Here is a 26,535-nt window from a genome sequence, read left to right as displayed (position 1 = left end):
TTGTGTCACTTCCTTCCTGCGCTTGGGGAGCGGGACGGAGCCGGGACAGTCCGGTCTTGAAGAAGAAGACACGGCCGGCAACTCCTGAGCGGTCGCCCGGGAGAAGCGGCAACGCCGCGGGAGCTGCAGAAGCCCCGGCCGGGCGGGGGGAAGCGGCCACGGACGGAGCGGGGGCTGCGGGAGCCCGGTTACCGGGAGCCGCCGCCAGGCTCGGAAGGGAGGGAGCTGAGCCCCGCCGGCGCACAGGGGACCCCAAGGCCTGCCCGAGGACCACCTCGGCCCCGAGGGGCGGCAGTCACGGCGAGGGGCGCGGGGAGCACCTGTTGGCCAAACCCGCCCGGTGCCGGCCCGCCCGGGACGCCCACGGGGAACCCGAGGAATCCCGCCACGGCCCCCGAAACGCGGCCGCCCACGGCGGCGTCTGAGCCATCCCACCCCCGGCCTCCCGGCACCGCCAGCAGCCGCCGCCCGCCCCCGCCGCTCCTCACCGTGCGGCTCATCAGCGTGTCGGGGTCTGCGGGCTCGCACAGCTCGCTCAGCTTGCGGTCCCAGTGCAGCAGCGGCGGCTGCTCCCCGCCGCTCTCGCACACCTCCATGGCGGCCGCAGGCACCACCCGCGCCGGCCTGTCGTTCTGTCCGTCTGTCGGTCCGTCCGCCGCGCCGCTGCCGGACCCTGCCCCCGCCACTGCCCCGGGCCGCGGAGCCGCGCGCTCGCCCCCGCCCCGGCGCGCTCCCTCGGCCGCCGGCAGCGCGCGGGCGTGGCCGGGCGCGTCACCCCCGCCACCGCGCGCCGCGCCCCCGCCCCCGCCAATCGGGGCCGAGCGGCGCCGGCCGCCGGCCAATGGGCGCGCGGGGCCCCGAGAGGCCGCGGCCGCGAACGCGGGCGTGGCGCGCGCGGCCAATGGCGCGGCGCAGCGGCGGGGGCGCCGGCCAATGGGGCAGCGACAAGACTGCGGCCGGCGCGCGCCGCCCCGCCCCGGGCCGGGCCGCCCTCAGGGACGGACCCGCGGCCGGGACGGAGGGGCCGGGACAGCGGGCCCGGGATACCCGTTCGGTGAAAACGGGTCAGAACGCGCCTCCTGAAATCCAGAATGCCACAGCTCTAGGCAGCCGCACGGAGGACGCTGGTTCCTGCCTCAGGTCGGTCCCAGAGCGCTCAGCAACCGGCAGTAAAAATAATGCCAGGCAAAGGGAAATTCTGGTGGTTTAAGACTTGTGTTCCTGCCAAGCCGGGGCAACGCTGACAGTCCATTGTTCTTTAAAAGTGACAAGTTGCCAAATCCTTAGGAGCGAAAAAGCTGGGCATTGCTTAGTGCCTGTGTGCAGCTGAGGCACAGCTGGGTGCTGCAGGGTCAGCTCAGCACTAATGGACAGTTCAACCAGAACCGCACTGCCTGGTGTTCTCTCTCCCCTCGACCACCCTGGAGACATCACCGCTTGTGGCAGCCACTTCCCCCCACTCACAGAGCCAGCACCTGCGCAGCACAAGTCACCCAGTCCTCGCTCAGGAGAACCCAGACTAGCCCTCTGAGGAAAACAAAGCCAGAAGGAGTTCCCAGCATTTAAAAGGCACAACAGCAACAAAAATAGGAAAAATTACAGCAATTTCACCAGGTTTGTTCCTTTAAAGTTTATTAAACTGCTGGAGTTGGATTAGGGGGAAAAAAGTGTAACAGAAGTTACTCTACCAAAGATCTCCTGCAAAAATCAGTCTTCTGCAAAAAGAAGCCAGCCTGATATTTATCTTCAGCAGCAAAGAAAATGGCTAAAACCAAATTACCAGTACCTGAATTGCTACCTTCCACTTTGGCAAGCCCACCCAGAGGTACAAACTTCTTGTTTGTACTGCCAGGAACTGTTATCAAAGCAATTCCGTTGTGCCAGTCCCCAGCTGCAGATTGTGAAATTTGTAAAGGTCAGTTCCTGATCCATGAGCCTCCAGGAGTGTTTTCATTGGATGTGTTCTTCCTCTCAAAGCTTATGTGGCTTTGTGCTAATCCCTTTAACAAAAGGCTCTTCATCACCCTGCTGGCTGAGATTAGCACCGTCTAAAATCACTGCAGTGACTAGGTAATTTCTTGGGGCAGGGGCACTAAATGGATGTTTTGCCCATATGAGAAATCTAAAGGAAGACCCGTGTTTGCCTTGTAAACCAATGAAAGGAAGGCCACCTTGGAATAAGGTAGTCCTGATTGGCTGAGTGCAGCTTCCTTTGCTGAGTATGATGAGAACAAGGGGCTCCTAAGGACTGGTGTTTGACCAAGAGTACTGGGCTGAATTTTCTCACCCTAACACATTTCTCAGGCAGAAATATTTATTTAAGGAAGAAGTTGCACAGGCACACACTTCTGTCCTTTCCTCTTGGGTAAAGCACTCATACAAACTGAGACACCCTGGATAAACAGCACACTGCTTTCCCCAGTGGTTTCTACTCTTCCTGCACCGTATAAAACTGTGTCGCTCTCCCCTCTGCACTTCCCCAGGAGCTCTCTATCATTGGTACTGAGGCACAGCTGCTGCTGTGAGACAGGGCTGCTGAGAATGCATAAGTATGCTGGAAGACTTCTTTGGCCACTGAAATATTTTGACACAAAACTAGCTATTTCTGGGCCTATAATATAAATATAAAACACAGTTTTATATTTATACACAGTTACTGACTCCTGATTAAAATTAGTGTTCAAGGCTACATGTAAATTTTGAGGTTCAAATCTCTGAAACAATTACCCAAGACTTTGTAAAGAAAAGTGACCAATTTGCTTTGCATGGTAGCAGCCAACAGCATAGAGACCACACTGATGTGTTTGTGCTGCAGCACCAGCTCTTCTTGGGAAAGGAAATCTGAAATAGCAAGGTTCTGCTAGATGTTGGCAGCACATACACGAACAAGGAAGACACAGAAGTGGAAGAAACTAATCCTTTCCAGAGAATATTAATTATTCACTGTGCTGATACAACACATGGGACAGCAGTCTCATGTGTCACATGTTGCTGTCCACAGCCTGACACTACACCAGAAATCAGCCACTGGGGAAAGCGCCTTAAAACCTACAAGAACATGATACAGACACAGTTATCCTAACTTTATCCCATACTCCCTGGAGGAATTGAATGGTAGACTTCAATAGTTACCAGCCTGCTGAAGAATCAAGGCTGTTTCTTCATGTTTCATTACATTTCTTTTAGAACAGCTATAATAGTATTATTAAGTTCCAACTCATGTAATTCTAAGAGCATTTTTGATTTCTTTTGTGCAAGAACCTTTCCTCACCCCACTTCTGAAATGGGTTTGAACTGACCCTGCAGCACAGCGGGAGAGTGCAAAAATTGACCAAAAAATCTACAAGAACATAAAAGGCTGGGGAGTTATTGTCTGTACATACCGGGAAGAGCTCAGCTTTTGTTTACAGAGAATTCTGCTCCCTTTCTACAAGGAGCAGAAAGCCCATGCAGAAAACACACATAGAAAACCTACAGAGAAAACCAAACCAGCTAAGCAAGAGGAGGCTGCTAAAGGCAAAACTCCAAACAAACACCACTTACTTAAAATATCAAAGAACAAAGCAAGCAACAAGACAAACCCTAGCAAAGGAAAGGTGCTCTCTTTCTCCTTGCAGATCTGGGTTACAGAAGCCACAACTCCTGCAACCACATTGTTACTCAGTTCTCGATCAGGTCAGCTGCACAAAGGTTCGTTAAATATTTACAGGTGACATTTTTCTGACTTGTGACAAGCAGGATCAAGATAACCATCCATTTTCTACAGCCACTCTGTTCAAATCAGTTTGAGAAATCAACCAATGAGAAAAAAACAGCAGCAGAGCCTACAGGATGAAAACTGCCAGGTTTCTGACCACACACCAGTAAAAATCTTACCCCTTGAAAGTAACAGAAAACAGCCATAGCTAGAGATATCTTCAACAAATTCAGTACCTCTTAAAGAGTGCAGGACACAAATTCCAGGTCTAAGAATATAAAGAATGAACCAGCAGTTACTTTCTAATCACAGTAGTTACTGGAGATTTTTGTGAAATGGCCAGGTATAGTAATGAGCTGAATTTTTAACATGGGTCTAAGCAATGAACAGAAAAAGTCTTACACACACCAATACATGTTCCCCACAAGAGGATGTCTCAAGAAGAAACTCTGTGAAAGTCACTTTTTTGTGTGTTGTGCAAAGACTTTACTTGCACTAACAAAGCAAATTTCTTGTGTAAATGAGATTTAAATCACACTACTGTGCTGAGAAGCTCACCACTGCCAAGATAAACAGACACCAAGTCTTAGTTTGTACATTCAGACATGCTCAACTACTTGGCAAAAAAGCTTCCACCACAGAAATTTCAGAGTTAAAAATAGAAGGTGAGCTTGAGAATAGTAAAGTTTTCTTCCCACAATCCTGGCATTTCATTCCTTTTCTGACACATCAAAAAAGTGGGATAGCCAGCCCTGAAGACAGCCTGTTAGTAAGCCCACATAATTGGTACACTGACAGAAATACAGGCTCCCTTTACCAGAATCTTCTTTGCTGTTATACCCAGGGGCTTCTCTAAGCTCCAATTCAGCCTTCCTGCCTTTGCAATTACTGCCCCTCTGCAAGGGCTTTCACCAGGCCTCCACCAGCACTGCTGGTATTGAACTGAAGTGTGACCTGTGATTGGGAGCACAGACACGGTGCCCTCAGCCCCACAGAACACAGAGGACAACGAGAGGGCTATTTTGGTGAAATGGGACTCGATTTCTATGACCGAAGCATCTTCTCCTACTTCTTCATGCCTCCTAATTTCTGTGGACAGAGCAATTACTGTAGAGTAGTAAGAATTAAAGCTGAAAGCATTCTTTGCTGTGTGACACAGGCACAATATCATGGTGTCTTCATCAAGCCAGCCACAAAAACAAGAAGAAAAACATGTTTCCTACACCTTACAGGCTGACAGAAATAACAGAGTGCCATGGAGCTGCCTTGCAGGCCAGAATAGCCCTGCCTCAGAGCTGTTCAGAAACGCTCCAAATACTTGGTGAACATGCTGACATTTTAAAAAGAAGTAATCCATATTTATCTTTTGCAATTATCTCCATAAATACATGAAATAAATTCCTGCTTAAGGTCAAATGCTTCTAAATATCCTGGTTGATGCAAGTGGCCAGGATTTGCCTCATCAGGTTTACAGAAGATACTAACACAGACAAGAAAAAGCAGAATGCCATTTTCCAGCAGACATTGTGGGAAAACACTCATTGCCTAGTAATAAATAAGGAATCACTGTATTTCACTCAGGTGATACCACTCCCATTATATTTCCTCACAGAACAAATACCTATCCACAAAAAACCCTGAAACCAACCAGATGCTATAGGAATGTTGATTTCACACAGGATTTTCTCACAAGTGAAATGAATTACAGATTAACTTTGCCCCAGAGTAGCAGAGCAGACATAAGATGAACACACAGCAAGCCTTTGCCACTGGTTATTTTTGCTCTAACTAGAGCAATGCAGAATCATTTGGGAAGGGCTACCCTACGGCTAAGCTGTGCTGAACATTCAGCACACTGCTTCCAGTGTGTGCTCAAAGTCAGTGCATGTTGTCTTTGTAGCAGGTCAACCTTTAAAAGTATACTAGCTACTTTAAATAGAACTGGAAGGGCAAGAAAACCCAAAGTTCTTGAGTAAATATTTTTCTTTGCTGGCACCTAATCCTAATACCTTGTGCTAGCTCTCTGTCTCCAGCCTGAGCCGGGGGCAGAGATTAGCAGGAGCCATTCAGCAGCTGCAGAGTTCTGGCAGTTCTGGCCACTCCATTGTGGTGGTGAAGGGAATCCCTGCTGTCACTTCTGCTCTGAGTCTGGAGGAGAAAGGCAGCTCCCAGACTCCAAAACAGACACTGCCATGAGCTCCATCACCACAGCAGAGTGCAAATGAGTTGACCATTGAATGAACAGAAGCTCAGCACATTTGCTCAAGGCCTCCTAGAAGAAAGCTCAAGACAAATCCCAGCTTTTGGCAAACAGGAAAAATTTGTGTGGACCAAGCACAAACTACTTGGATCACTACTGTGCAAGTGCACCATCACAATTTTCACAGCAGTACAACAGGCTCAGATTAAACAAGCAGTTAAAGGAATTAAAGTTAGGACTTACTATTTAAAAACACATTCTTCCATGGATAACAACCCACTGAAGCAGCTAAGCCTTTGCAATACATCTGACACCTCAATATGCCAGTGACAGGAGCTCAGATACTTGTTAGAGCTTTAACATCAACAAGAAATAGATGCTATATTGAAAGAATTGAAGTTTTTGTTAGTACAGACAATGTGCACAGGGCATAAAAAAACCCCCAAAGTTTAGTAGGGGAAAGAGCTGCAGACTATTAATGTGTTCTGCACTGGGATCAGAGAGAGATGAAATACAAAATCCCACCAGCTCTGAAGGCAGGAAATTGTCACTTCTAATATTTTTCTTTCCCTGTTCACATCATTATGTATTACAGTGGGAATTTCACTCTCACATTTTTATGTAGAATTAAACACCTTTTAGTTGAGCAACTTCTTACCACTAATACAATCATTCTCACTCTGACAACAAAACGCAATGAAACAAGGGCCACTCCCACACTAAGAATCCCGGATCTGGAATGTTTTTCAAGTTTTCCACAGGACTCCCTGAAGGCAAAGACAAAGCAGTCGCTCCTCCAGCTCCTCCTGATGGCAAACCATGGACACAGCAAGCACCCAAACGAGGAACGGGATGGGAATGCTGATGTCATCCTACACCAAACACCACAACAAACAATATTTAAACAGAGTTTGGAGAAAGACAATACCTAGGATCAGCAGAGGGGCAGATGCAAACGCACAGGAAGCCTTCTCTGGGTCTGTGACAAATCTCCAGCTGAGCACTAGTCAAAGCCAATGGTTCTGCTTTAAACTCACTGTCTAACTGGCTTAGAGAAGGAAAAACAGGGAACGACACCTATAGAACAGAGAAGGGATGTCAATAGTGAGATGGGATCATTTTCAAAGAGTGATTCTCCATGTATATATTCATCAGCTCAAGAATTGATACAGCTGCCTGAGGTACTTCTCTTAAGAAAAAAGAAAGTAATCCAAAAGATCCTAACAGAGAGAAAGCACATGGGAGAACAAAACACACAGAAGTACCCTCTAGGTAACAAACATTTTATTTATTTCTTAAAGAAACTACAGCAATACATGTGACTACAGGATTACGAAGCACTGAAAAACCAAAGGAATGAAATGGCCTGGATCCAAGCATTAAGGACATCACACCTTTTCTCTCACTGAGCCATCACTCAGAAAAATCACATTATCTGAAAAGAAATTTAAAAAATTAATCTTGAGCATTGTTTTGCCTTGTTGTAAGTCTTCCCACCATGAGGCCCAGGTATTTGCGCTAAAATAAGTTGCTAAGATGTGGAATTTGGAACAGAATAATAGTTGATAAAATGAAGCAGTGTCCAAGACAAGGTTCCTTCTCTATCTCCCCTGAAAGTAGGCAATTCAAGGTGGCTGTATGTACTACGAAAAAAAGTGTGCTAAAGCTGATGAAAAGTTGTTGAACAGCAAAAGATACTAAAAAACATTTTAAAATAATGGTTTAATTATTTGATTACAATCTCCATCAGTTACAGCTTATTTCCCTTTTCTTCTGTCATGTTCACTCTGCACTATATACTACGCTATATATACCATGTCAACAGCCTGCAGGACTATGGGAAGCTCCTTCTTCATCAAGTCTGAGGAATTTCTGAAGCATCTTGAGACTGGGCCTCTTAAACAATAAACCATTAGAATACTAATTTAAAAGGAAATCTGCTTCTCCCTTATAGCACTGCTAGCTTTTGAAGAGGTTGCAGAAACATCCAGGAATATGGCTGTTCTTCCTTTTTTCTTCTCCTTCTTTTTACTCTGTCCTAGTTTTTTTAGGCATACAAGTGTAACAGAAATGTTTGCTCTACTACCCAATTAATTTATCCCTCACTCAAAAGCAACACAGGACCAGCTCTATCTACAATAAGGATGCTGCAGGATGCTCAGGCTATTTAAAAGCTCAAGGAAAAAATTGAGCTTCCTAGTTTTCTTTGTTGTGTCAACACAAGGCACAAGTCTACTCCTTATCCATTCTGTGGGGTAAGCAAATGACACCAACAGTTTGCAACTGGATACTCTCTGAGTTCACAAGCAGTGCTAGAGGAAATCTGGTACACACTATCCATTCTCTCAAAATCCCTGAGTGTAGATAGTGAGGATGAAGACTAACCAAACTTCATTTCAGAGGTCCTCCACACTCTTTTAATTTTAAAAAGGGCAAGGGGCACCTTGCCTGCTTTGCTCCTTACCTGCTATAATTGTTGTGGCCTGTCGCCTTACATTGTTTTTATCTGTATATTCACCATAATCTATCTTCCCTTCTACAAAGATTCGAGAGCTGAAAAAAAACAAGAATTTGATTTTGGTCAGAGACCTGTGTGGCTGTTTTCTAATCTGTAATAATACAACAGTTTGGATTAAAATGGGATACTTAAGACCATGTGTGCCAAACCCCTGGCCATGGGCAGGAATACCACCCACTAGATCAGGCTGCTCAAAGCCCCATCCAGCCTAACTTTTAACACTTCAGGGATGGAGCATCCACAGCTTCTCTGGACAACCTGTGCCAGGGCCTCAGTACCTTGACAGTAAGGTTTACATCCATATATCCAACCTAAATTTCCCCTCTTTCACTTGGAGCCTGTAACTCTTTGTCTTATCACTACACTTCCTTGATGAAAAGGCTGAATTCAGAATCTGATTCAAAGTACACAGGCTTTTGTATCAGTTCTTTGTAGCTGCTCTGCTAACTTGTTTTATGGCACCTGCATCTTACTATAGTTCCTGGTCACCATCATTATTACAGTAATCCATTATTAAGGCATTAAATCCTCAGCCACATTTGTTATTCACTTACCCCTTCCTGACATACTGATAGGTGACATCCCTGAGGCCTGGTCTGAAGACAGAGATCCTGTGCCATGTCGTCTTCTGACTAATATCACCTAAGGTACATCGAAGTAACAGAGCTGGATGGAAATCCTCTTTGTGATACAAGACTCAGAAATTAGTTTCAACACATTGGTTTTCTCAAATTATGAAAAGTGATCTCCCACTTAACCCAGAACTAGAAGTTCCAGTCATCCATGTCCAAACAAATTCTTGTGCAGAAGCCCAGTTCAAACCAAGACATTGCTTTTTCCATAAGGCAGTGCTCATGCTATTAACATTTCCCCCCCCTCCGACACTCTATACTGAATAGAATCTAGAGAATGAGATAGCTGCAGATGCAAACTGATGGCAGTTTCATGAAATGACAGAATCAATGAGAATAATCTTCTCTTCATTTTTCTCATCCTGAAATACAAGAGTACAGAAGCTGCCATGCCTCTGACAAACCCCACCAGTGACAAACTGCCCACCCAGCACACTCTCCTCTCCTCTTGAGGAAGGTCAACAGCAGATCCCTCTTCAGTACTTGCTGCTGAAGATGAGTAAAAGACACACAGATGCACCAGCATCTCTGCTGACCTCAAAGGAACCTTCCTGCACCCCAGAGATTTGCAATTGTGCTGCTGCTGGCCATGCAGCTGTGACCTGGGACATGTTGCTCGTGCAGACTCACCTCCCTGGCTCACTTCACTATCTCCTGTCCGCCACATCTCATTGGTTGCAAGGGAAAATATGGTAACAGGATTTTTTCCTTCCACTTGCCTCATGATAGGGTCCTGTCCAACCCGACCAAGCAGCTGAACACGATTCATGGCTGAAACAAGAGACACCAAACAGACAGATAAATTATGATGCATAAGCTTCTAAGCATGGCAAACCATAGTCCGCAGCTTTTCTCAAGGGCCAGGATCACACCTTTCTGCACCTCCTGAGCACTTTTTAAGCTCTTGTGACACTTGGCTTTTTCAGACCCCAGCAGATGGTTGACTGTGTCTGTACTATCATTATCACTGTGAACTAACTGATTTAAAAAGACAAAGGTTCTTTATTCTTTCTGTACCATTTTATCTCTTTCACAGACACATCCATGTATCACTTGAGACTAATCTGCATTTATCTTGACTTTTGTTTCATAATGCTAAAACACAATGCACAGCAGTACCTTTGAATCAAAGTTGCATTACTATACTCCATCCTCTGAATAAGTCAGTTTTTACACCATTACTGGGCCTAGGTAGACACAGTCTATCCCTCTCCATGTTCAAGGACAACTGGAAGAGGTCAGGGACAAGTATCTCTTGTGCACAATGAGTATATCAAGTGAATAGTGAAGGCTGAAGTAAACCTGGAGCACGTGCTGCTGGGCAGCAGCGCACACACACACACACAGAAGTGCCCCAGGGGTCTGAGAAACAAGCACACAAGGCACCTGAAGGCAGGTGTTAGAAACCATGCCAACAGCAGACCCAAACCACCACCACAGATAAAGCACAACTGCCCTATAGAGTGACAATCCTTCTCAGAGCTTTCTTCTTTTCCCCCTAAAGTGCTGCTTCACCTGACAGGGACCAGACAGGAAGCCACTCAAGACTATGTGTGCTTGAAACAACACATTCTTAGGTGCTACACTGAGGAGCTACTATTCCTACCTGCTTCTCTCTTGCCCTATTTCAGACATTCCAACACTAAGATAAACACAATGAGTAACAACTAAATTGCATCTCAGGAGGTACTTACATCTTTCAAGTACTAATGAGTTAACCGTATCAGATTCATGTCTTACAAACTGGTGTAGCACCTGAAGGAACAGAGAAAGATGAGTTTCCAAGACACAAACTACAAACAGCATTCACAAGCCTTCACACCTTATTTTCTGAACACTTGCAGAGGTTCTGCAAGTATGTTCATTCCCAGGTAACTAATGGGGGACCTGAGGAAAGAAATCTGTTCAGCCAAATGTAGCTAGTAAGGTTACTTAAAGAGTACCTGGTTAAATCAAGGTTAAAGAGTTGCCTAGAAAGAAGTGTGGCCCAAAGGTATACCTCCAGCAATTATTTTTGGGACATGCAATAACTACTGTTTTTCTGTAATACATAAGAGGGGAGGAGGTTCATAGGAGAATACGTGTTTAGTTTGAGCTTTATTCTTTGGAAACAAACAGGTCTGATGGTTCTGCTTCGTTTCAGAGATTAACCAGGTGTACCCAGAAAGCACATCCATCCACTGGAATTAGCAATGGATGCACTGACACCCTTGTTCCCAAGGCAAATCTAGGACTCAAAATTCTTAGTACTGCAAGTGGGAAAGCTGTAGAGGAACTGCCATTTTTCTAACAAATACTCCATCCTAGAAGAAAGCAGCGCGGGGGGGAAAAGCTCAGAAACGCTTCAGCTAGAGGTCCATGCGCAGGAATTGGATAAAAGGCTCATTTCCTAGAACAAGCTGTTCCAGAGCTCATATTCTTTTTCCCGAAGAGCAGCCCCGGGGCCGGCGGGCACGGCCGGGCGAGGGCTGCGGGGCGCTCGGCTCTGTGCGCCCCTCCCCTTCCCGGGGCAGCGCCGAGCGCAGTTCCGCGTCCGGAGAGTCGCTCCAGCCTCTCGGCGGGGCTGGAGCTGCCGCTCCCCCAGCGCCCCGAGGGCACCGGGCCGCCGCAGCCCCGCACGGCCCTACCTGCCACGCCGGTCGCCGCCACATGCTGCCGCCGAGCCTGCGGAGGGAAAAGCGGGGCTGAAGCAGCGCCCCACGGATCGCCGGCACAGCCCCGCGCCTTCCGCGCCGCTCCCGCCGCCGCGCTGCGCCCGCGGCCGGCCGGAACAGGAAAGGGCCGGGCGGGCGGTTCCCGGCGGAAACGAGCCCGGGACACGGGGCTCGCGGAGGGGGGAAAAATAACCAACACAACTCCATCACTCCATCGTCGGTTTAAAAAATAATAAAATCTTTATTCGCACGAAACGACAGGGTCTAGCGGTTAAAAGCCAGCATGTGCAACAGCATAAAACAAACCAGTAAAACCTGGAAATAAGCGAGTTACCAAGCGCTGCCTCATAGCAGGGCAGCGCTCTGTCCAACCAACACAAACAAGCGACAAGGATCCCCAAAGTTACATTTGGCGGGGAGAGGAGGAAGGGTGTATGAGATCTCAAATACGAAATACCTATCACCGTTAACATGGGCAACTCCAAAGAGCTGAAAAAGCCCTTTCTAACTGCACCACATGTGAGATACTGGTGGGGAAATGGGTACAGACAGACCCAGCACCAACACACTGCAGTTATCTCCCCCACATAAACAAGGAGTCCTCCCCGATTGACAGAAAACGAGTCGGGCATCAGGGACTAACTAGTCTGTTAAATCACACCCAGTTACAAAAGTTTTGTTGCTGAAATGTGAAAGAATGTTTTTCTTCAACTCCCACTCCTTAACTCAAAGTATTTCCTATTACTCTGTGTCCCCCCTCAGTGAAATGCCACTCCAGCTGCATCCTGAGCCCCCCAGGACAGCTGTGTTATCAGCCTGGCTCTTGATGTGTAGCTAAAACTGGCTGCCATAGCCTCTGCCTACTTGCTCCTAGAAGGGGCCAGCTGTAGATGCTGTCTGCCTGTACAGCCATTATCATCCCTCTATAGATACAGTCAGCCCAAGTGTTAAGACCACAAAATCACCAATAACAGGGCCCAACTGAAGAAAGAGGGAAGTGAGTAGAGAAAATGCCATTCTTTTGTCACAGCAGAGTTACACTGAGTCTATAGCAAGGCCAATTACACAAGAAATTAAAAAGGTAGAAGACTGAAGACAACCTTAAATACCATTATCCAACATTTGAAAGCCAGTCATTCTTTTCTCGGCCAACATCTCATCATAACTAACAGGGGAACAAAAAAAAAAAAAAAAAGACAGGGAGAGAATATGGGGCATTGGTCTGTGCAGACCCTCTGCTTTCACAGGGCCATTCAGCAGTCTTTGAACAACACAAAAATTCAGAAACCCAGAGTAAAGCTAAACGAGCGACAGCTCTTCCCTCCCACCAGACGCTTGCTCTTCTGCTTAGAAGAGGTTTCAGACTCTTGTAACTTGGCACTTCCTAAGGCTTGGTCCTTCATGAGGGTCTGGGCAAGGCGAGCTGCTTTAAGTTCCCTGCAGGGGGGAAACGGAAGGAAGAGGAAAGGAAGAAAACCATGTCATGCATGAATCCCCATCAGCTACAGAAGCAAACTATTAACAATCTTGCACAAGAGGGTTACTGTAATACTCCAGCACTGCTGGAAGGGCAAAACTTCTCAGCCCAGAGGGTAACAATGAAGATTACTGTAGCTGTCTCTAGAGTTTGTTTGAAAAGGTAGGAGCTCTGAAGATTTACCAGAAGAAAACTATGTATCATGTCAGCAACACACTGGTGCCAGTATGAGGAACACCTAGCTCAGTTTTTCTCCATTGTTTCAGACAGTTATGAATGCTGAAATTTAGATCAGTATCATCTCATACATATATAATACCTAAACAAAGGCAGATGCTTATTTTCCATTGCCCTTCTTCCCTTTCTGGTACTTACTGTTCTTCCAGAGCATTCACTCTTCTGTCTACACAGAAAACCTACTCCTCAGCTGAATACTGCACTTAGTGGGCAGTTCTTGGATCCCAGTCCCCAAAACGCTACTGCCAACAGCAGTGAGAGGAAACAAGGGGGGAAAAGGATATCTGTCACCACCCAATATTTCTTTTCCTTCTATGCTTAGCCCACTATCTCAGTGCCTTATTAATTCCTCATCTGCCCACTGGCTGCAGGTTGTATCACCAGTGGCTGCAGGAAGCACACAAGTCTGCTGTTGTAACTCAGCCAGCTCCTCTAAGCCAGAGCTGAAGCATAGCTGCTGCCTGGGCACTGCAAGTCCCTGTTTTACATCCCCATCATCCCCCCAGCTCCAAGGCATGGGAACTGGCTGGGAATTCCTGTACATGCATTCTCCCAGCACTACCACCCTCCATTTAAAGCTGGTGACCAGCATGGTCATGCCCACGACCTTTCCCATCCATGTCCAAGCCAGGCCTACCTTTCCAGCATGGCAATCTTGCATTTCTCCATATTTAGCTGCTCCTGGAGCTGGACAGCTTTTCCACATGAAGGACGGAGAACAGGGTGTTTGGTGAGAGCTGTGGCAGAAGGTCTTTGCGCTGGATCAGGATGGATCATGAGCTAGAAGGCAAAGGAGTTCAGGGTTTAGCATTCCTGTCATATGCCAGCTGCAAAAGCCACCATCCTGTCAAGACTACTTCCTCACCTTAAGGAGCTCAAGAAAACGGTGGGGAAGCTTCTGGGGGATGGGTGGGACATTGCCTTGGCGGATGTGGTGCCACAGGGCCCCGTTGTGAGGCAGCGGTGCTGTCCCAGCTGCCAGAGCCACCGTGAGTGCCAGGGCAAAGATGTCTGCCTTGGGCAAGTAGCAGTATTGCTGCAGAGAGAAGGGAAAGGTGTTAGAAAGGAACATCTTGCTACACCAAGCAAAGGTGAGTTGGGGTAGGAGCTCAAAAAGAAACAGCCAAGCAAGTGTGTGCATATGGCACTGCCTTCACCACCCCAGTGAGCTGGTTTCTCCTCTTCAGGATGAAAACATAGGCAGCAGGCCGTACCACTAACCAACACCATTGGCTGTCACCCAGCCATGAGGACCTTGCAGGCCATGTTGAGATCACTGCAGTAGCTCCAGAGGATGGCCTAACAGATGTGTACCTCCAGCCTCCATCACAAGGCAGTAAGCTAGCCATGCCCAGCTCAAACCAAAGGATGCATCTGATACATTGGCCCAACAGTTCCTAAATTCACTTGCAGCACAGGTACTGTCCCTTCAATACCTGAACAACACATCCAAGTTGGTTGTTCAATTCCGATTCCCTTTCCATTTGTTGGCCAGAGTGACAAAACTGCAGTCAGTTTAAGAGGTGTGCTGTGCCTCCCACCTCTTTCCACTACTTGCTCAGTGTTTGTTTTAAGAGACATCTGTCTGGGTAAATATATTCCTCAATAATCACATCCAGTAGTTTCATCTCAACTGGACACGCAAATCAAATGTCTTCAAGCTGATAAAGTTTTTGTCTCACTGATCCCTTAAAGGGAATAGTTGCAATAATCCAATAATAGTTACTTAGGAAGTATTTACATATTAAGCAAGCATTTACAGGATAAGACCCACACCACTATTGTTCATGATAAAGTGCTAATTTCACAGATTTCACAGCCAGACCCAACAGAAGAAAGAGGAGATAAGGTGAGGAACAAGTTAGACTAATGACTGCTCTACAGCTGATCTCTCCCCACTTGCTCTCCCACCCTGTTCTCCCCACCGCCCTGCTCTAGCAGTTGTACCTCTTGCAAAATCTCATTGGCCAAAAAGCGTCTGTCTCCTTCCTCCACCTGAGGGTTTGTTATTGATGTCACATGTCCAAGGTCACCTGAGACAAAGAACAAGCAACTGAAATGTAATCAAGCAAACTGAAGTCATTCTCCAATGAAAGCCTGCTTTTTATAGGCACCAACAACGAAATACAGAGCAAGAGAGCAAGCCTGCTCCTAACTCAGGAATCTGCACTTGTGAACAAGCACATGAATTCTCTGTGACTTATCTTCTTAGAGGAATTAATTCTGGTGAGCAATTGGAGCATTCCTGACTATCCTATCAGTTTTGTGTGCAAGTCTCTTCAGCCATAAGGCACAGCACTCTCAGGCAGTAATGGGCAGCCCTAATCTTAGGCCAGCTGTAAAGTAGGCTAAAACCTACCAATCTTATACACCACACCAGGAGAGAATTCATCTTCACTGTCACTCTCCTCCTGCCCAGCAGGGCCTGAAACTGCCAGCTTGTGACAGATGAAGATATTACCTGCAAGACAGAGAAGTTTAGCAACAGCATGATGCCGGTAGTCAGGCTGCAGCAGCCTAACAACTTTGTTAAAATCCCACCTGTCAAAGTAGTTAAACTTTGCAGCCAGAGAAATGATGCACATGCTTCCCACCCTGTAGTCAGCCTTCTGCCCAGCTCACAGTCAGCCACACAGCTGGCATAAGACAGTCTTATCTTGTGCATAAAATATCCTAGTGAAATCAGCTTTCCCCTCCCTCTGCCCTCTAAGGGAGAAGCATCATTTCAGCAGGAAAAAGGAGCTCCCCTCTAAGAATATTATGTATGTGACAAAGGGGAAGCATTGCCTTGGAGGTGGCCATCCTGAGCTGCAGAGAGGAAACTTCATTACTATTTTTGCAGGAACTCAATCCCCCCAAGGTGGATAAACACACAAAAGCCAAGTGTTGTGCAACAAGACAGCAGTAAATGAGGAAGTCCCCATCTTCCCTGGGAGCCCTGCTTGCTCCATCAGTATGAAGGTGATTCCTACAAGCTAGGATTACAAAGGTCATGAGACAGGAGTAAAATGCTGCCAACTATCAGAGAAGGCTCAATTTTAGAGCAGCATAGTGGCACAAATAAAAAAAAAGAACAACATACACAAGACAAGGGGAAGGTCTTCTTTTCTTTGAAGCACTACAATCAGTCCAACTCAAAAGGATTTATTTCAGGCTCTGCCCCTGAGGGTTCACTAGGAAAACCCTCCACAAAGGAGGAGGACACTATACTTACTAGGTTTGATATCCAGGTGCACAAGGCCAGAGTTGTGGATGTATTTTAGTCCCATGGAGACTTGCAGCAATATTTCCTTCAGCTCTCCTTCTGTGAAATACTGCCCAAGCTTTGCATTTTCCAGCAGCACATCCTGGAGACTCCCACCTAGGAGAACACAGTCAGTCTGAGACCTGACAGAGATTTTTTGGAACAGCATGTTTGAAACAGCTTAGCTGCCCAGAACACTTGGAAGCTTGCTAGTGACAAACCCCAACCACAGCAGCTCTGTGTGCTCTAGTGATAGCCACCATTTGGCTTCAGCCTTCCCACTGCCCTGGAATGCCCAGCCTGCTGCTCAACACAGAAGAACAACTGCAGTTCTACCTCCAACCCACAGCTCTACATCCTGCCAGGAGGGCTGACCTGTTAATGATGCTGATGCTGCTGCTAGTGAACAACAGAAAAATTAACTGCTTCTGCTGTGCTTAGATGCAGAAAGCAGGTATAAGAATGATCGAACAAGGAAATTGAGCTCCCAATAGCAGATTTTTGACTGAAAAGCATTAACATTCAACAGTTTTGTCCGTCTGCATTGAGACACTTTGGATATTTCAGAGCTAGAAGGTATCATAGCCTTTGTCTCCATCTCCAAGCTTATTTTTCACCACCTCTCTTTTAGCCTCAGATATTCAGCCACCAGAACACAAGAAATACATCAATGCTGCAGCAATGAGCATCACATTTTGTGGTTGCCTCCACTAGATTTGGAAGCAGTACTCCAAACAGCTGTCACCACTCTTCATTAAGCCCCAAGACTACAGGTGCAGTCAAAAGATGAACATTACATATTTGCCTTCAGCAACTCTCGTAGCCAAAGGTAGCTTTTCCAATTTCTCTCAAGCAGTGGTATTGCCAAGGGCAAACTCCAGTAGGAGTTTACCACACTGCCTGCAGCACCCCATTTATACTTTGCCTCATCATTTGCTCTATTCCTCTGCAGCTGTAAACCCCTTTCTTCTAGTCAGGGTGCAAGGTGCCTTCATCCAACCAGTCACTACCCACCTCCAGTAAGAGGAGGTTTTGCCAAGATACATGGCCCTTAAAGTCAGTAGCTCTTGAGTCACTCATATCAGGTGTCACCTGGACAACCCCAGCACAGCCCTAATCATCAGAATGGGGAATGCTTTTGCAGGCCAGCTAAAGCACAGAAGCAGTTTTCAAATCCCAGAAATATGAGGGTATTCACTGCTTCTAAAACATTAGCACCACTCAGAGCTTCATCTAAATATTTATTATACACCCTTACTGGATTCTCCACAGAAATGCAGCCCCAGGGCAGTTTGCTTTCTTGTAAGCCAAAACACCCACATTTAAGTACAAAAGAAGGCAACTTTGCCCATGCTTGATCTCAGCTTGAATGCTGTCCAGCTCTTACCATTGCAGTGCTCATTCTGGATAATCATGTGATCATCCTCTGCCCAGGCCGAGTAGTAGCGCACAACGTGGGGGTGGTGTCCCAGGACAGCGTGAGCATAAACCTCTCGCAGTGCCAGCTGCCTAAGGAAGCACACATGGAAAAAGCTGAGGTGACAGACTGCCAGAGGCTGCTCAGCACAGGAGCGGAGCCCTGCTTTGCAGCCTGAAACTCCTGAGCCCCTTTGTTCCCCTTGCTCTCAGGTTTTGACAGACAGACTGGCTCTCACAGCTGCTGAGGCAAAACCTGCCCTTGCTCAAATGCTCTGAGCAGCTGTTAAAGAAAATAATTACTAAACAAGTTTTTTGTTAAAGAGGCAAAGGCAGCAACTTCAAAGACTTTGCTTTAGCATACAAGACACCACAAGCAGGTCAATACAGATAAGAGTGGTGCTGGCCATACAGCACAAGGCAGGGACAGCAGTATGTCTGTCAAATAAACTTCCTGACAGTTATTGTAAAGAAATTGTCTGGATGGACCCAAGGTGTTCAGGTATTCCATCCTCTCACTTTCCAGTGCATGTGACTTCTTTCCCTAGACATTTATATACAATAGTTGTATCATGGTATCTTCCCCCACGCTCCCAGCTGTTACTTAAAAGTGCAGCAATAGCCAATTTTTGCTCATGCCACCCCATCAGATACTTTTAGATCCACACTCCCTCCTTCCCATCACACCTCTCAAGAACATGCCCATCATTTCAACTGTCAGTTTCCAACAAGCACACTCACTCATCTGAGGATCCTGCCAGAGGCCTTTTGGAGCGTTTGATGGCATAAACACATCCATCAAGGCGCTTGATGCACTTGTAGACAGAGCCAAATTCCCCCACACCAATTTTTTCTAGCTCCAGGAACTCCTTCTTGTAGCGGGAAACCATATTGCTCGCTTTCAGAGTATATCTCTGCAAAGTCACAAAAACAGCAAAGACAAATAGGAGTTGAAAGACTTTATAGCTGTCAGTGTTCTAGAGGTGTGCAACACTTGCTCCACATTTCTCCCTCTCCTATTCTGGGTGTTCATCCAGGCCTGTGTGCAGGTACTTGGCCAGTTCTTGAAATTACCTTTCACTTGTGTTTTTTCTGACCACTTTAAGGCTACCTTCTCTGGTTTGGCCAAGTTGCAAGGCTGTTTGGTTGGTTTTATATAATCAGGACTTGTTAGCTACAGAGGTAGAAATTGTAGTTAAGGAGAAATTTAGTCTAGTTGGCTGTATATGCCTAAGCTTCCTTGGGTTACTGCCATTGCATCCCTTCTCCTGACAACCCAGACAAATTCCTAGACCCACAGCTGATGGAGTCAGGCAGGGATGAACAGCAAGCAATAAATTACTGGCCTAAAGACAGGACCTGAGAAGACCTTAGATCTATTGCCTATTTGAAGCTCAGGAGAGGAGCTTGGTGTGTTGGCTTCATGCAACCCCAGCTGTGTGTGTTTACCCTGGCAGCTGAGGTTGCCTGCAGCCAAGGCCATTCTGTATCAGCTCAGGCTCTGCAGGTTTGAAGCACCAGCTGTTGGCTAATGGTAGATTAGCTGGTCTCAGTGTATTTGTTTGTATTCCCACTGATATCTCACCCAGAGACACTTTTCCACAAAGGGCTGGAAGCTGGCAGAACTGTTGGAACATAATTATTGCTACAATAATGGCCACTAGGGATCTAGGAACTGCTGGTACTGCTGGGAGAGTGATGCATACTGGCAGGGAAAATAAGTAAAGAAAAGATAAGCACTGGAGCATGAAGGGAACAACAAGGGTGGACTAAGTGATTTTTCTCCATCCCTTACAGGGACAGCAGCTCATGTTGCGCAGTGGTTTTCACAAGCCACTGCTGCGATTGCTGTAGTTTATGGTACAGAGGAGGAGGTAAGAGTTGCTCCTCACAGTCAGGAAAATGTGGCTCACATGAAACAGCAGCCCTTCCCAACATGTTACATTTCATAAGGCAGCTGTGTTTTACACTATTTTAGGAAGCTTGGCAGTAAAAATACCTCCTAGTTCACAGTTTTATACCTATATTACATACTCAATCTCATTAGCACTCAAGCAGAATAATAGTTCAGTAATTCACAAGTTACTTGAGGCTTTCTTCTAAGTAAAACAATAATTGTGGCAGCCCCGGATGTTGCCCGGTAGCAGATTTGCTCTGCAGGTGTAGTTTTTCCATGGAGACCGTTTGCCTGCAATCCCAGTCTCCTCGGCTAGAGGGTACCGTTATCCTTCCGTAAGCCTGGCTATTGCAATTACAGGGAACAATTCCACCTTTTCCAAGTTTGTCATCTCAAACAAATGTTAACAAAACATTCATCTTAGACCTTTTCTGTCCTAGGTATTCATCCTCTGGCACGAGGCCATGGTTTATACTCAATAACAAATTCCATCGAACACCAAGCTTTTACAAACATCTTATTGACTCTTTGGGAGGGAAGTGTACAGACACTCACCTTTGTAGGTTGCTCCTGTTTAATCTGGCTTCCTGGATGAGGACCATTCCTAGAACAGAAGATTGGGAAAGTCTGTTGTAGCATTTCAGTGCAGAAATCCAACTGGGTTTGAAATGAAAACATCTTTCAAAGGAACCTCCAAGCCTTGCTTCACAGCCTAATAATGTATTTTATAGAGTTGATAAGCAAGTTTTTAGTTGAGGTCTTAAAGACTGCAGTCCCATGTTAGGAAATCTTTGTTTCCCTTTAGCAGGCCTCCCCAAAGCAATTTTAGTACTGCCCATAGGACAGGGTGGCATTGTCCAGAGGCATCATTCTCCTGGCCTCCTCATTACTGGTGAAGCTGCAGCCATAGCACTAAAGAGAGCTGCTGATCCCCCACTCACCTTTCTGAACAGAGACAACAATTGATTTTTATTTCTATTTCTGTTACCTTTATACATCTGCTAACATTTACTCTACACCAATGAATACTACAGAAGGAGATGATTCATTGTTAGCAAATAAGTCCAGATAAGTAATAATATGCAAATAAGCCCAGTCTGCTGCCTAAGAGTAACTCACAGCTCTCCTCCAGCCTTCCGTTTGCCATTAGGCTGAAAGAGCATTTGTCGATAGGACTCTGGTGTAAAGGGATTAATGTTGACAAGAGAAGCTTGAGAAGAGTCATCAGAGTCTGCACGAGGAGTGAATCTCAGATGTCGGAGGCCTTTGGCTGGGACCTTTGTTGCAGATGAAGGAAAAGCTGTCTTTGATAACAAGCTCTGTATTGAGAGACGAAAAAATAGGTGGCAAATAAATCAGGACTCTTTTTTTGTTGCCATTTCAGAATAAAATTCTTGCTCTCCTATAAATCAAGGAGAACTCAGCTCCACTCCTTGGCATAGCTTAATCGTTAAATCCCTGTGTCCCTAGTTCAGTCCCCACAGTTTTCATTTTCCACAAAGTATTCCATTCTTTGTTAAGCCCTTTCATATTCTATTCTCTGCTCACTGGGGTGAGGCCTACAGTGCCATTTTGGCAATCACAGACCTCAAGAGGAGCCAGCTGCTCTACTTTCCCTCCTACAGAGAGGTAGAAATTGCATCATATGTTGCATTAACATGGAAGACCTAGTCCTGCCAGGCACAGACCATTGCATCAGTTCAGTCAGGATAGGTTTGTCAGGAGATGAGCTAGAACACCAGACAGATTTTCCAGCACTAAGCAGCATTAGGATAGGGGAAGTTGATAGAAATATTTTTTCTTTTTTTTTTTTTTCTATAGCAAAGCAAAAGGAACCCATTTCTCCTTATGAATAAAAACAAGAGCACCATAAATTTAAGTTCAGAAAGAACCTTTGGATCTTCCGTAGTTCACCTTGCCACAGAACACAGGCCACTGTGTTTCACTCACTAGTCCAGAACCTTGGGCCATGAAAAGCATAGACACCAGTTTCAAGCTGAAGACAAATCTACTCACTCTGATTTGACTCCTCCAGTAACCATAAAAAATATGCTTTGACTAGTTTCAGCTTCATGATAGTGGTATAAGGCCTAAAGGATCATTTAACATAGTAGTTTCTTCTAGTTAAAAGCCCTTTAAGAACACAAGTCTCCCTGTTGAAGATTAAGGTACTAATATCTTTTCAATCCCACAGTGTTATCGCTATTATGATCCTGGAGCCACATCTCCACTCACATCTGATGCTCTGTCTGCAGTTTTAGTCAGGGCTCTTCTCTCTCATTCTATCACTTTCAAATGCTCTAAGGCCAATGTTCCCACATTTGTCTACAAGCAGATTTCAGCCCTTTTGAGCCCATCTTCTGCAGCATGCTTGAAAAACAAGACCTTTATCCCAGGAGAGAAAGGAAAAGGAATTGTCGATTTCGTGCAATTGCTGCTTATGGGCATAACAAAATACAAGCAGCATGTTTAGAATCATCCAGCCAACATGTTATCTACACAATGCACACCCTGAAAGCAGCCTTCACTACCTGTGGCCCATCTGGGCTGGAAAAGACTTTTATACTCATTTCTTGGGGTTTAACCCCAGCCAGCAACTAAGCCCTCTGCTTTTGAGCCCTTTGCTCACAACTACATTGCCTTCTTCAGTGGGATGGGAAGCAGAAATAGGGAAAAGCACGGTAAAGCCTGTAGGTTGAGAAAAGAACAATTTAATGATTAAAATAAAATATAATTATTATTATTACTGTGGAAAGAGAAACAAATGAGTGAGTCACAATTGCTCACCACCTGCTGACTGATGTCCAGCCCATCCCTGGGCCCTAATCAGCCCCTCCTGGCTAATTTCCTTTTGTTTATATGTTGAGCATGACATTCTATGGAATGAGCTTTCCTCAGGTTTGTTCCTGGCAGCTGTCCTGGATATGGAGCCACACAGCTGCTGGTGCTTCTGCTCACTGGCAGAACATGGGAAACTGAAAAGTCATTGCCTTTGGGTAAACACTACTCAGTGTTGCTACTTAGCAACACTGTCCTTAAGCCCAAAATCACAGTGCAGTACCAGTTACTAGGACAAAATTAACTCCATACTCATGTATGTAAAGGTGAGATTTAGGGAGATTTCTTATAAAGGGTCACTGCAGGAAATTTTTGAGTGATGCCCTTTAGACTGCTTTCACTTAGAGAGTGGCAGGCCATTCCTCAGTAAATATTGCCACACAGTCAATCATAGGATCATCCTTCTCTCCACATAATCAGATTTTTTTGGAGGAGGACAGAAGTCAAATCCTAGCTCAGAGCCATTAAAGCACTGATCACCTGTGTACCACTTAAGCAAAGGAGCAAACAATCTACCAGTAGAGCAGGAACACTGAGAGAAAACCAACAACTACACTTCACTGTAGGTCTGGACTGCTTGGAGCCATGCATACACCAGAAATGACCTAGGAACAGAGGAGCTGGTGCCAAGTCTCCACCTGTGCTTACTTGAGACAAAAAGCAGTTGAATTATACTCTCTCCAAGAAGTTACACAAAAAACAGGGGCTGGCATCATTCTCCCAAGGAACTGGCTCAGTGCTAACTTGCATTTTAGGACAGTGACACAGGAGAAGAGAGGCTAACTTCCCTCCACAAGTACACATTGTTTAGCTGCCCCTTCCACAGAGGATTTGCTACCCTGAGAACACACTTCTGCTTTCCTCAGATTCACTGAGCAACTGTTTCACACAAAAAGAAACACCGTGGACCAGAAAACAGGCTGGTTGGAGCTGATCAGTCTTGCCGGGCAACGTAGACATCTCAGCCTTAACACCAATTCCAATTTTCAAAACAAAATCCATTAGCATCCAAAAATGCGCTGAACAGAGCAGCAAGTGCAGCTGCCTACCTCCAAGCTCCTCCCCAACAACAAGCTTCTTGAAGGGAGATACATTTATCTCCTACAGATGTGCTACAGACCTGCCATTACCTTAGGAGTGTGTGGGGTGTCACAAAGCTGCAGCTTTTTCCAGGTGATGTGCAGTGGTGTCTCAGGTTTACTCCAGCTCTTGCTCACAGATGGGGAAGACTTCAGGGTGGGACTCATCCAAGCTTTTGTTCTGCTCAGGAAAATCTCACTAAGCTTTCTCTGAGGGGTTGCTGGCAGAGGACTGCTCTCTTGCCATTTCTGGAACTCTGAGCTTCCTGGGGGGCTCAAGCTCAGGGAGTCCTCCTCATTTATACTTCTTTCTTCACTCTCTTCACCACAACTGGAAAAGTCCAGTCGCTGAATGAATTCATTGTTGTTGTCCCAGTCACCCATCTTAGCACATGGAACAGAACAGGTAGAGCTGATACTGGCCTGTTTTGTTAGAGGAACAGAAAGACAGCATTATTTACAGATAAACTATCTTCTTCCTCGCTTCATCAAGGGCATCAGTTCTGCTCACCACACTCTGCAATCCCACATACACAGAAACCTTGGTCAGTGTAATTAGACAGAATTGGTTAATGAAGAGCACCCCAGAATTACCAGGTACAAAGCCATTCAGCTACTGCTCACGTAAAAAGAGATTTTTGCTTTTTGTCTCATTGGCATAAGTCAGATACAACTCAGAAGCCACTGCCTTTGCCAGTAAATCTCCCAAAGAACTCCTTCATCCCTTACTCTCATCACACAAGGAAACACATAATAAAGAATAGCACACACAAGCTCCACTCACTCACTTCTACATTAAATTTCTCAACCAGAGAGGGGAGAAAAATTCCATGCTACATACAGCTGTAAAAGCAGAGAGTGGCCCAAGGAGTCACCAGATACCCCACAGACAGCCTCTCTCCTGCCCTGGACCATTTATAACCACCCCACACCTGAGCCAATGCTAATGGGAAACATCTGGAGCTTGACAGCAGCACCTGTCTACAGTTGCCTGGTGGATGAGGAATTCTCTCTGGATGTGGATTTGTAGTGCCAACAATCAGCTCTGCAGGGAGCCAGGACTCCCTCTCAGTCTGAGTCATCTCTGCTCTTGCATGCTCATCCCTTCTCCAGCTTCCTGGGGCCTGTAAGGGGGGTGATGTTTGCTGACAGCCTGTCTACTTCATAATCCCATTAGGGATCCAGCCTTTGTGGGCTTTACCTTTTACCTGTATAACCCTGCGATGATGGGGCCCTGTGTTTCTTTCTTTAAGACTGAATTTCACTTCCTGCATTTAGGTATGTGTTAGTTTGGGCGAGAGTTGCAGCCTGCATGGGGAGGTCATGAGCCTAATTTATAATGTACAGATTTGTGGATGTATCATTTGTAATACTTCAGGAGAGAGTCAGGAGCCACACACAGCTCTGCTGCTCCCTGGGAGCAGGTCAATGTCTCCCCTCACTGCATCTCTTTGTAAAAATCAGGACTCTTCTGAGCCTTTGGCAAGCTGTGTTTCAAAGCGGGACTAGAGCAAGTTTTAACTAATAGGGAACAAGGTTGCAGCAGCCTTTTTCTTAGCCTTGAGGAGATCTGCCAGAAGGATGTGCAGAGATTGGACGTAGCTGCAGCCCTAATGAGATGGGTGTTTGGCACAAGCAGCACCTGCTTTCCTTGGCACACATCAAGGGTGATTCCCACCAGACCACAAAGGGCCACACTGGTCTGAGGTCTCTGTGCTCTCCTAATCCATTCCTTAAAGTGTGGCCTTATGGGTCTCTGAAATTGCTTGTTAAGACTGTGATGTACAATTCATTTGATACAGAAATTAATTGTATCCAATTCACCAAAACAGCCTCAGGAGCCCAGTACGAGTTGCATTTGGCCCACAGGTTGCAGTATGTCTTGCAGGCACAGAGCTGTTGCTGCCATGCAGCCTCTCTTAACCTGAAATGCAGCTGCTGCATCTGTCTGTGCCTTATCCTGAGTGAGGTCCAAAAGCCTGGCAGTGCCAGCACTGGCTGCTTTCTGCTGTGATAAGCTGTGTCTGCAGCATCTGGCCAGCTGAGACCCAGGACCACTTCAGTGCTGCTGTGATCTGACTGCATTCATCAGGTGTTCAGTACCTGGAGCATTAGATTGAAATATATTCATTCTGAAGAAATAATGCTTTTAGTCCCCGTGACTACGTGTTTTTAATAACCCAGCAAGGAAATTCCTTCAGGCCAGTTTTCAATCCCACCTTAAACATTTTTTAAACTTCTTTCCCCCTCAAAATTTAGAGACAGTATCCATTTTTAATAAGGAGGGATGTGATATGTAAAGGAGAATACTTGGACCTGCTGTGTAAAGAGGGCCCGGTTGTACATCTTGCATTTTAAAAATAAAGCTACCACACTTTCATTTACATTTTTCCTGACTGTTCAAAGACCTGATGACAATTTCCTGAGCCCTCAGCTGGAGGGAAAAGGTGTTAGTTTTCTTTTGAAGTGGAGTTTTTATTTCTAAAATGGTAATATTATGTTCCAGCTGAAATAATTTAGATTTTGTTGAAATAATAAAATAGTAGAAAATGTGGTCTTTGTTTTTGCATGTACCCAACAAAGAGTGTGCCCTCAGCAGGCCCAGATTGCTGGCCAAAGCCATATCAATTGCTCTGGTACCACCAG

At 46.0% G+C, this 26,535-nt stretch overlaps 2 protein-coding genes across 4 annotated transcripts in view; both read right to left on the bottom strand.

The window, feature by feature from the left end:
- The window catches only part of CREB3L2 (cAMP responsive element binding protein 3 like 2), a 69,460-nt gene extending 68,747 nt beyond the window's left edge, over window positions 1–713 (bottom strand). For both annotated transcript variants that reach the window (XM_021552030.4, XM_085568624.1), the window contains exon 1: window positions 489–713. In XM_021552030.4, the coding sequence (XP_021407705.1) occupies window positions 489–596 (108 nt within the window). In that variant the 5' untranslated portion in view covers window positions 597–713. The remainder of the gene's footprint in view (window positions 1–488) is intronic.
- A 6,453-nt stretch (window positions 714–7,166) lies between these two features.
- On the bottom strand, window positions 7,167–24,780 carry WEE2 (WEE2 oocyte meiosis inhibiting kinase). Of its 2 annotated transcripts, XM_077783346.2 has the most exons (17): window positions 24,731–24,780; window positions 23,941–24,312; window positions 21,092–21,291; window positions 20,528–20,576; window positions 18,817–18,989; window positions 18,047–18,168; window positions 16,630–16,776; window positions 15,775–15,876; window positions 15,363–15,448; window positions 14,281–14,451; window positions 14,053–14,195; window positions 11,675–11,711; window positions 10,742–10,802; window positions 9,678–9,818; window positions 8,970–9,057; window positions 8,362–8,450; window positions 7,167–7,332 (listed from the first exon to the last, which is right to left on the bottom strand). In XM_077783346.2, the coding sequence occupies exons 2-17, from the start codon at window positions 24,271–24,273 to the stop codon at window positions 7,286–7,288; spliced, it is 1,989 nt and encodes a 662-aa protein (XP_077639472.2). In that variant the 5' UTR covers window positions 24,274–24,312; window positions 24,731–24,780; the 3' UTR covers window positions 7,167–7,285. The 2 variants fall into 2 exon arrangements, with proteins under 2 accessions (XP_077639472.2, XP_085424742.1); XM_085568616.1 differs by lacking the exons at window positions 7,167–7,332; window positions 8,362–8,450; window positions 8,970–9,057; ... (1 more) ...; window positions 10,742–10,802; window positions 11,675–11,711 and adding an exon at window positions 11,919–13,138.
- Between the last annotated feature and the right edge of the window lie 1,755 nt (window positions 24,781–26,535).

This window comes from Lonchura striata, chromosome 1A (genome assembly GCF_050655825.1).
Source record: "Lonchura striata isolate lonStrDom1 chromosome 1A, ASM5065582v1, whole genome shotgun sequence".
In the NCBI taxonomy this organism is placed as follows: Eukaryota; Metazoa; Chordata; class Aves; order Passeriformes; family Estrildidae; genus Lonchura; species Lonchura striata.
This window is presented reverse-complemented; position numbering and strand designations above follow the sequence as displayed.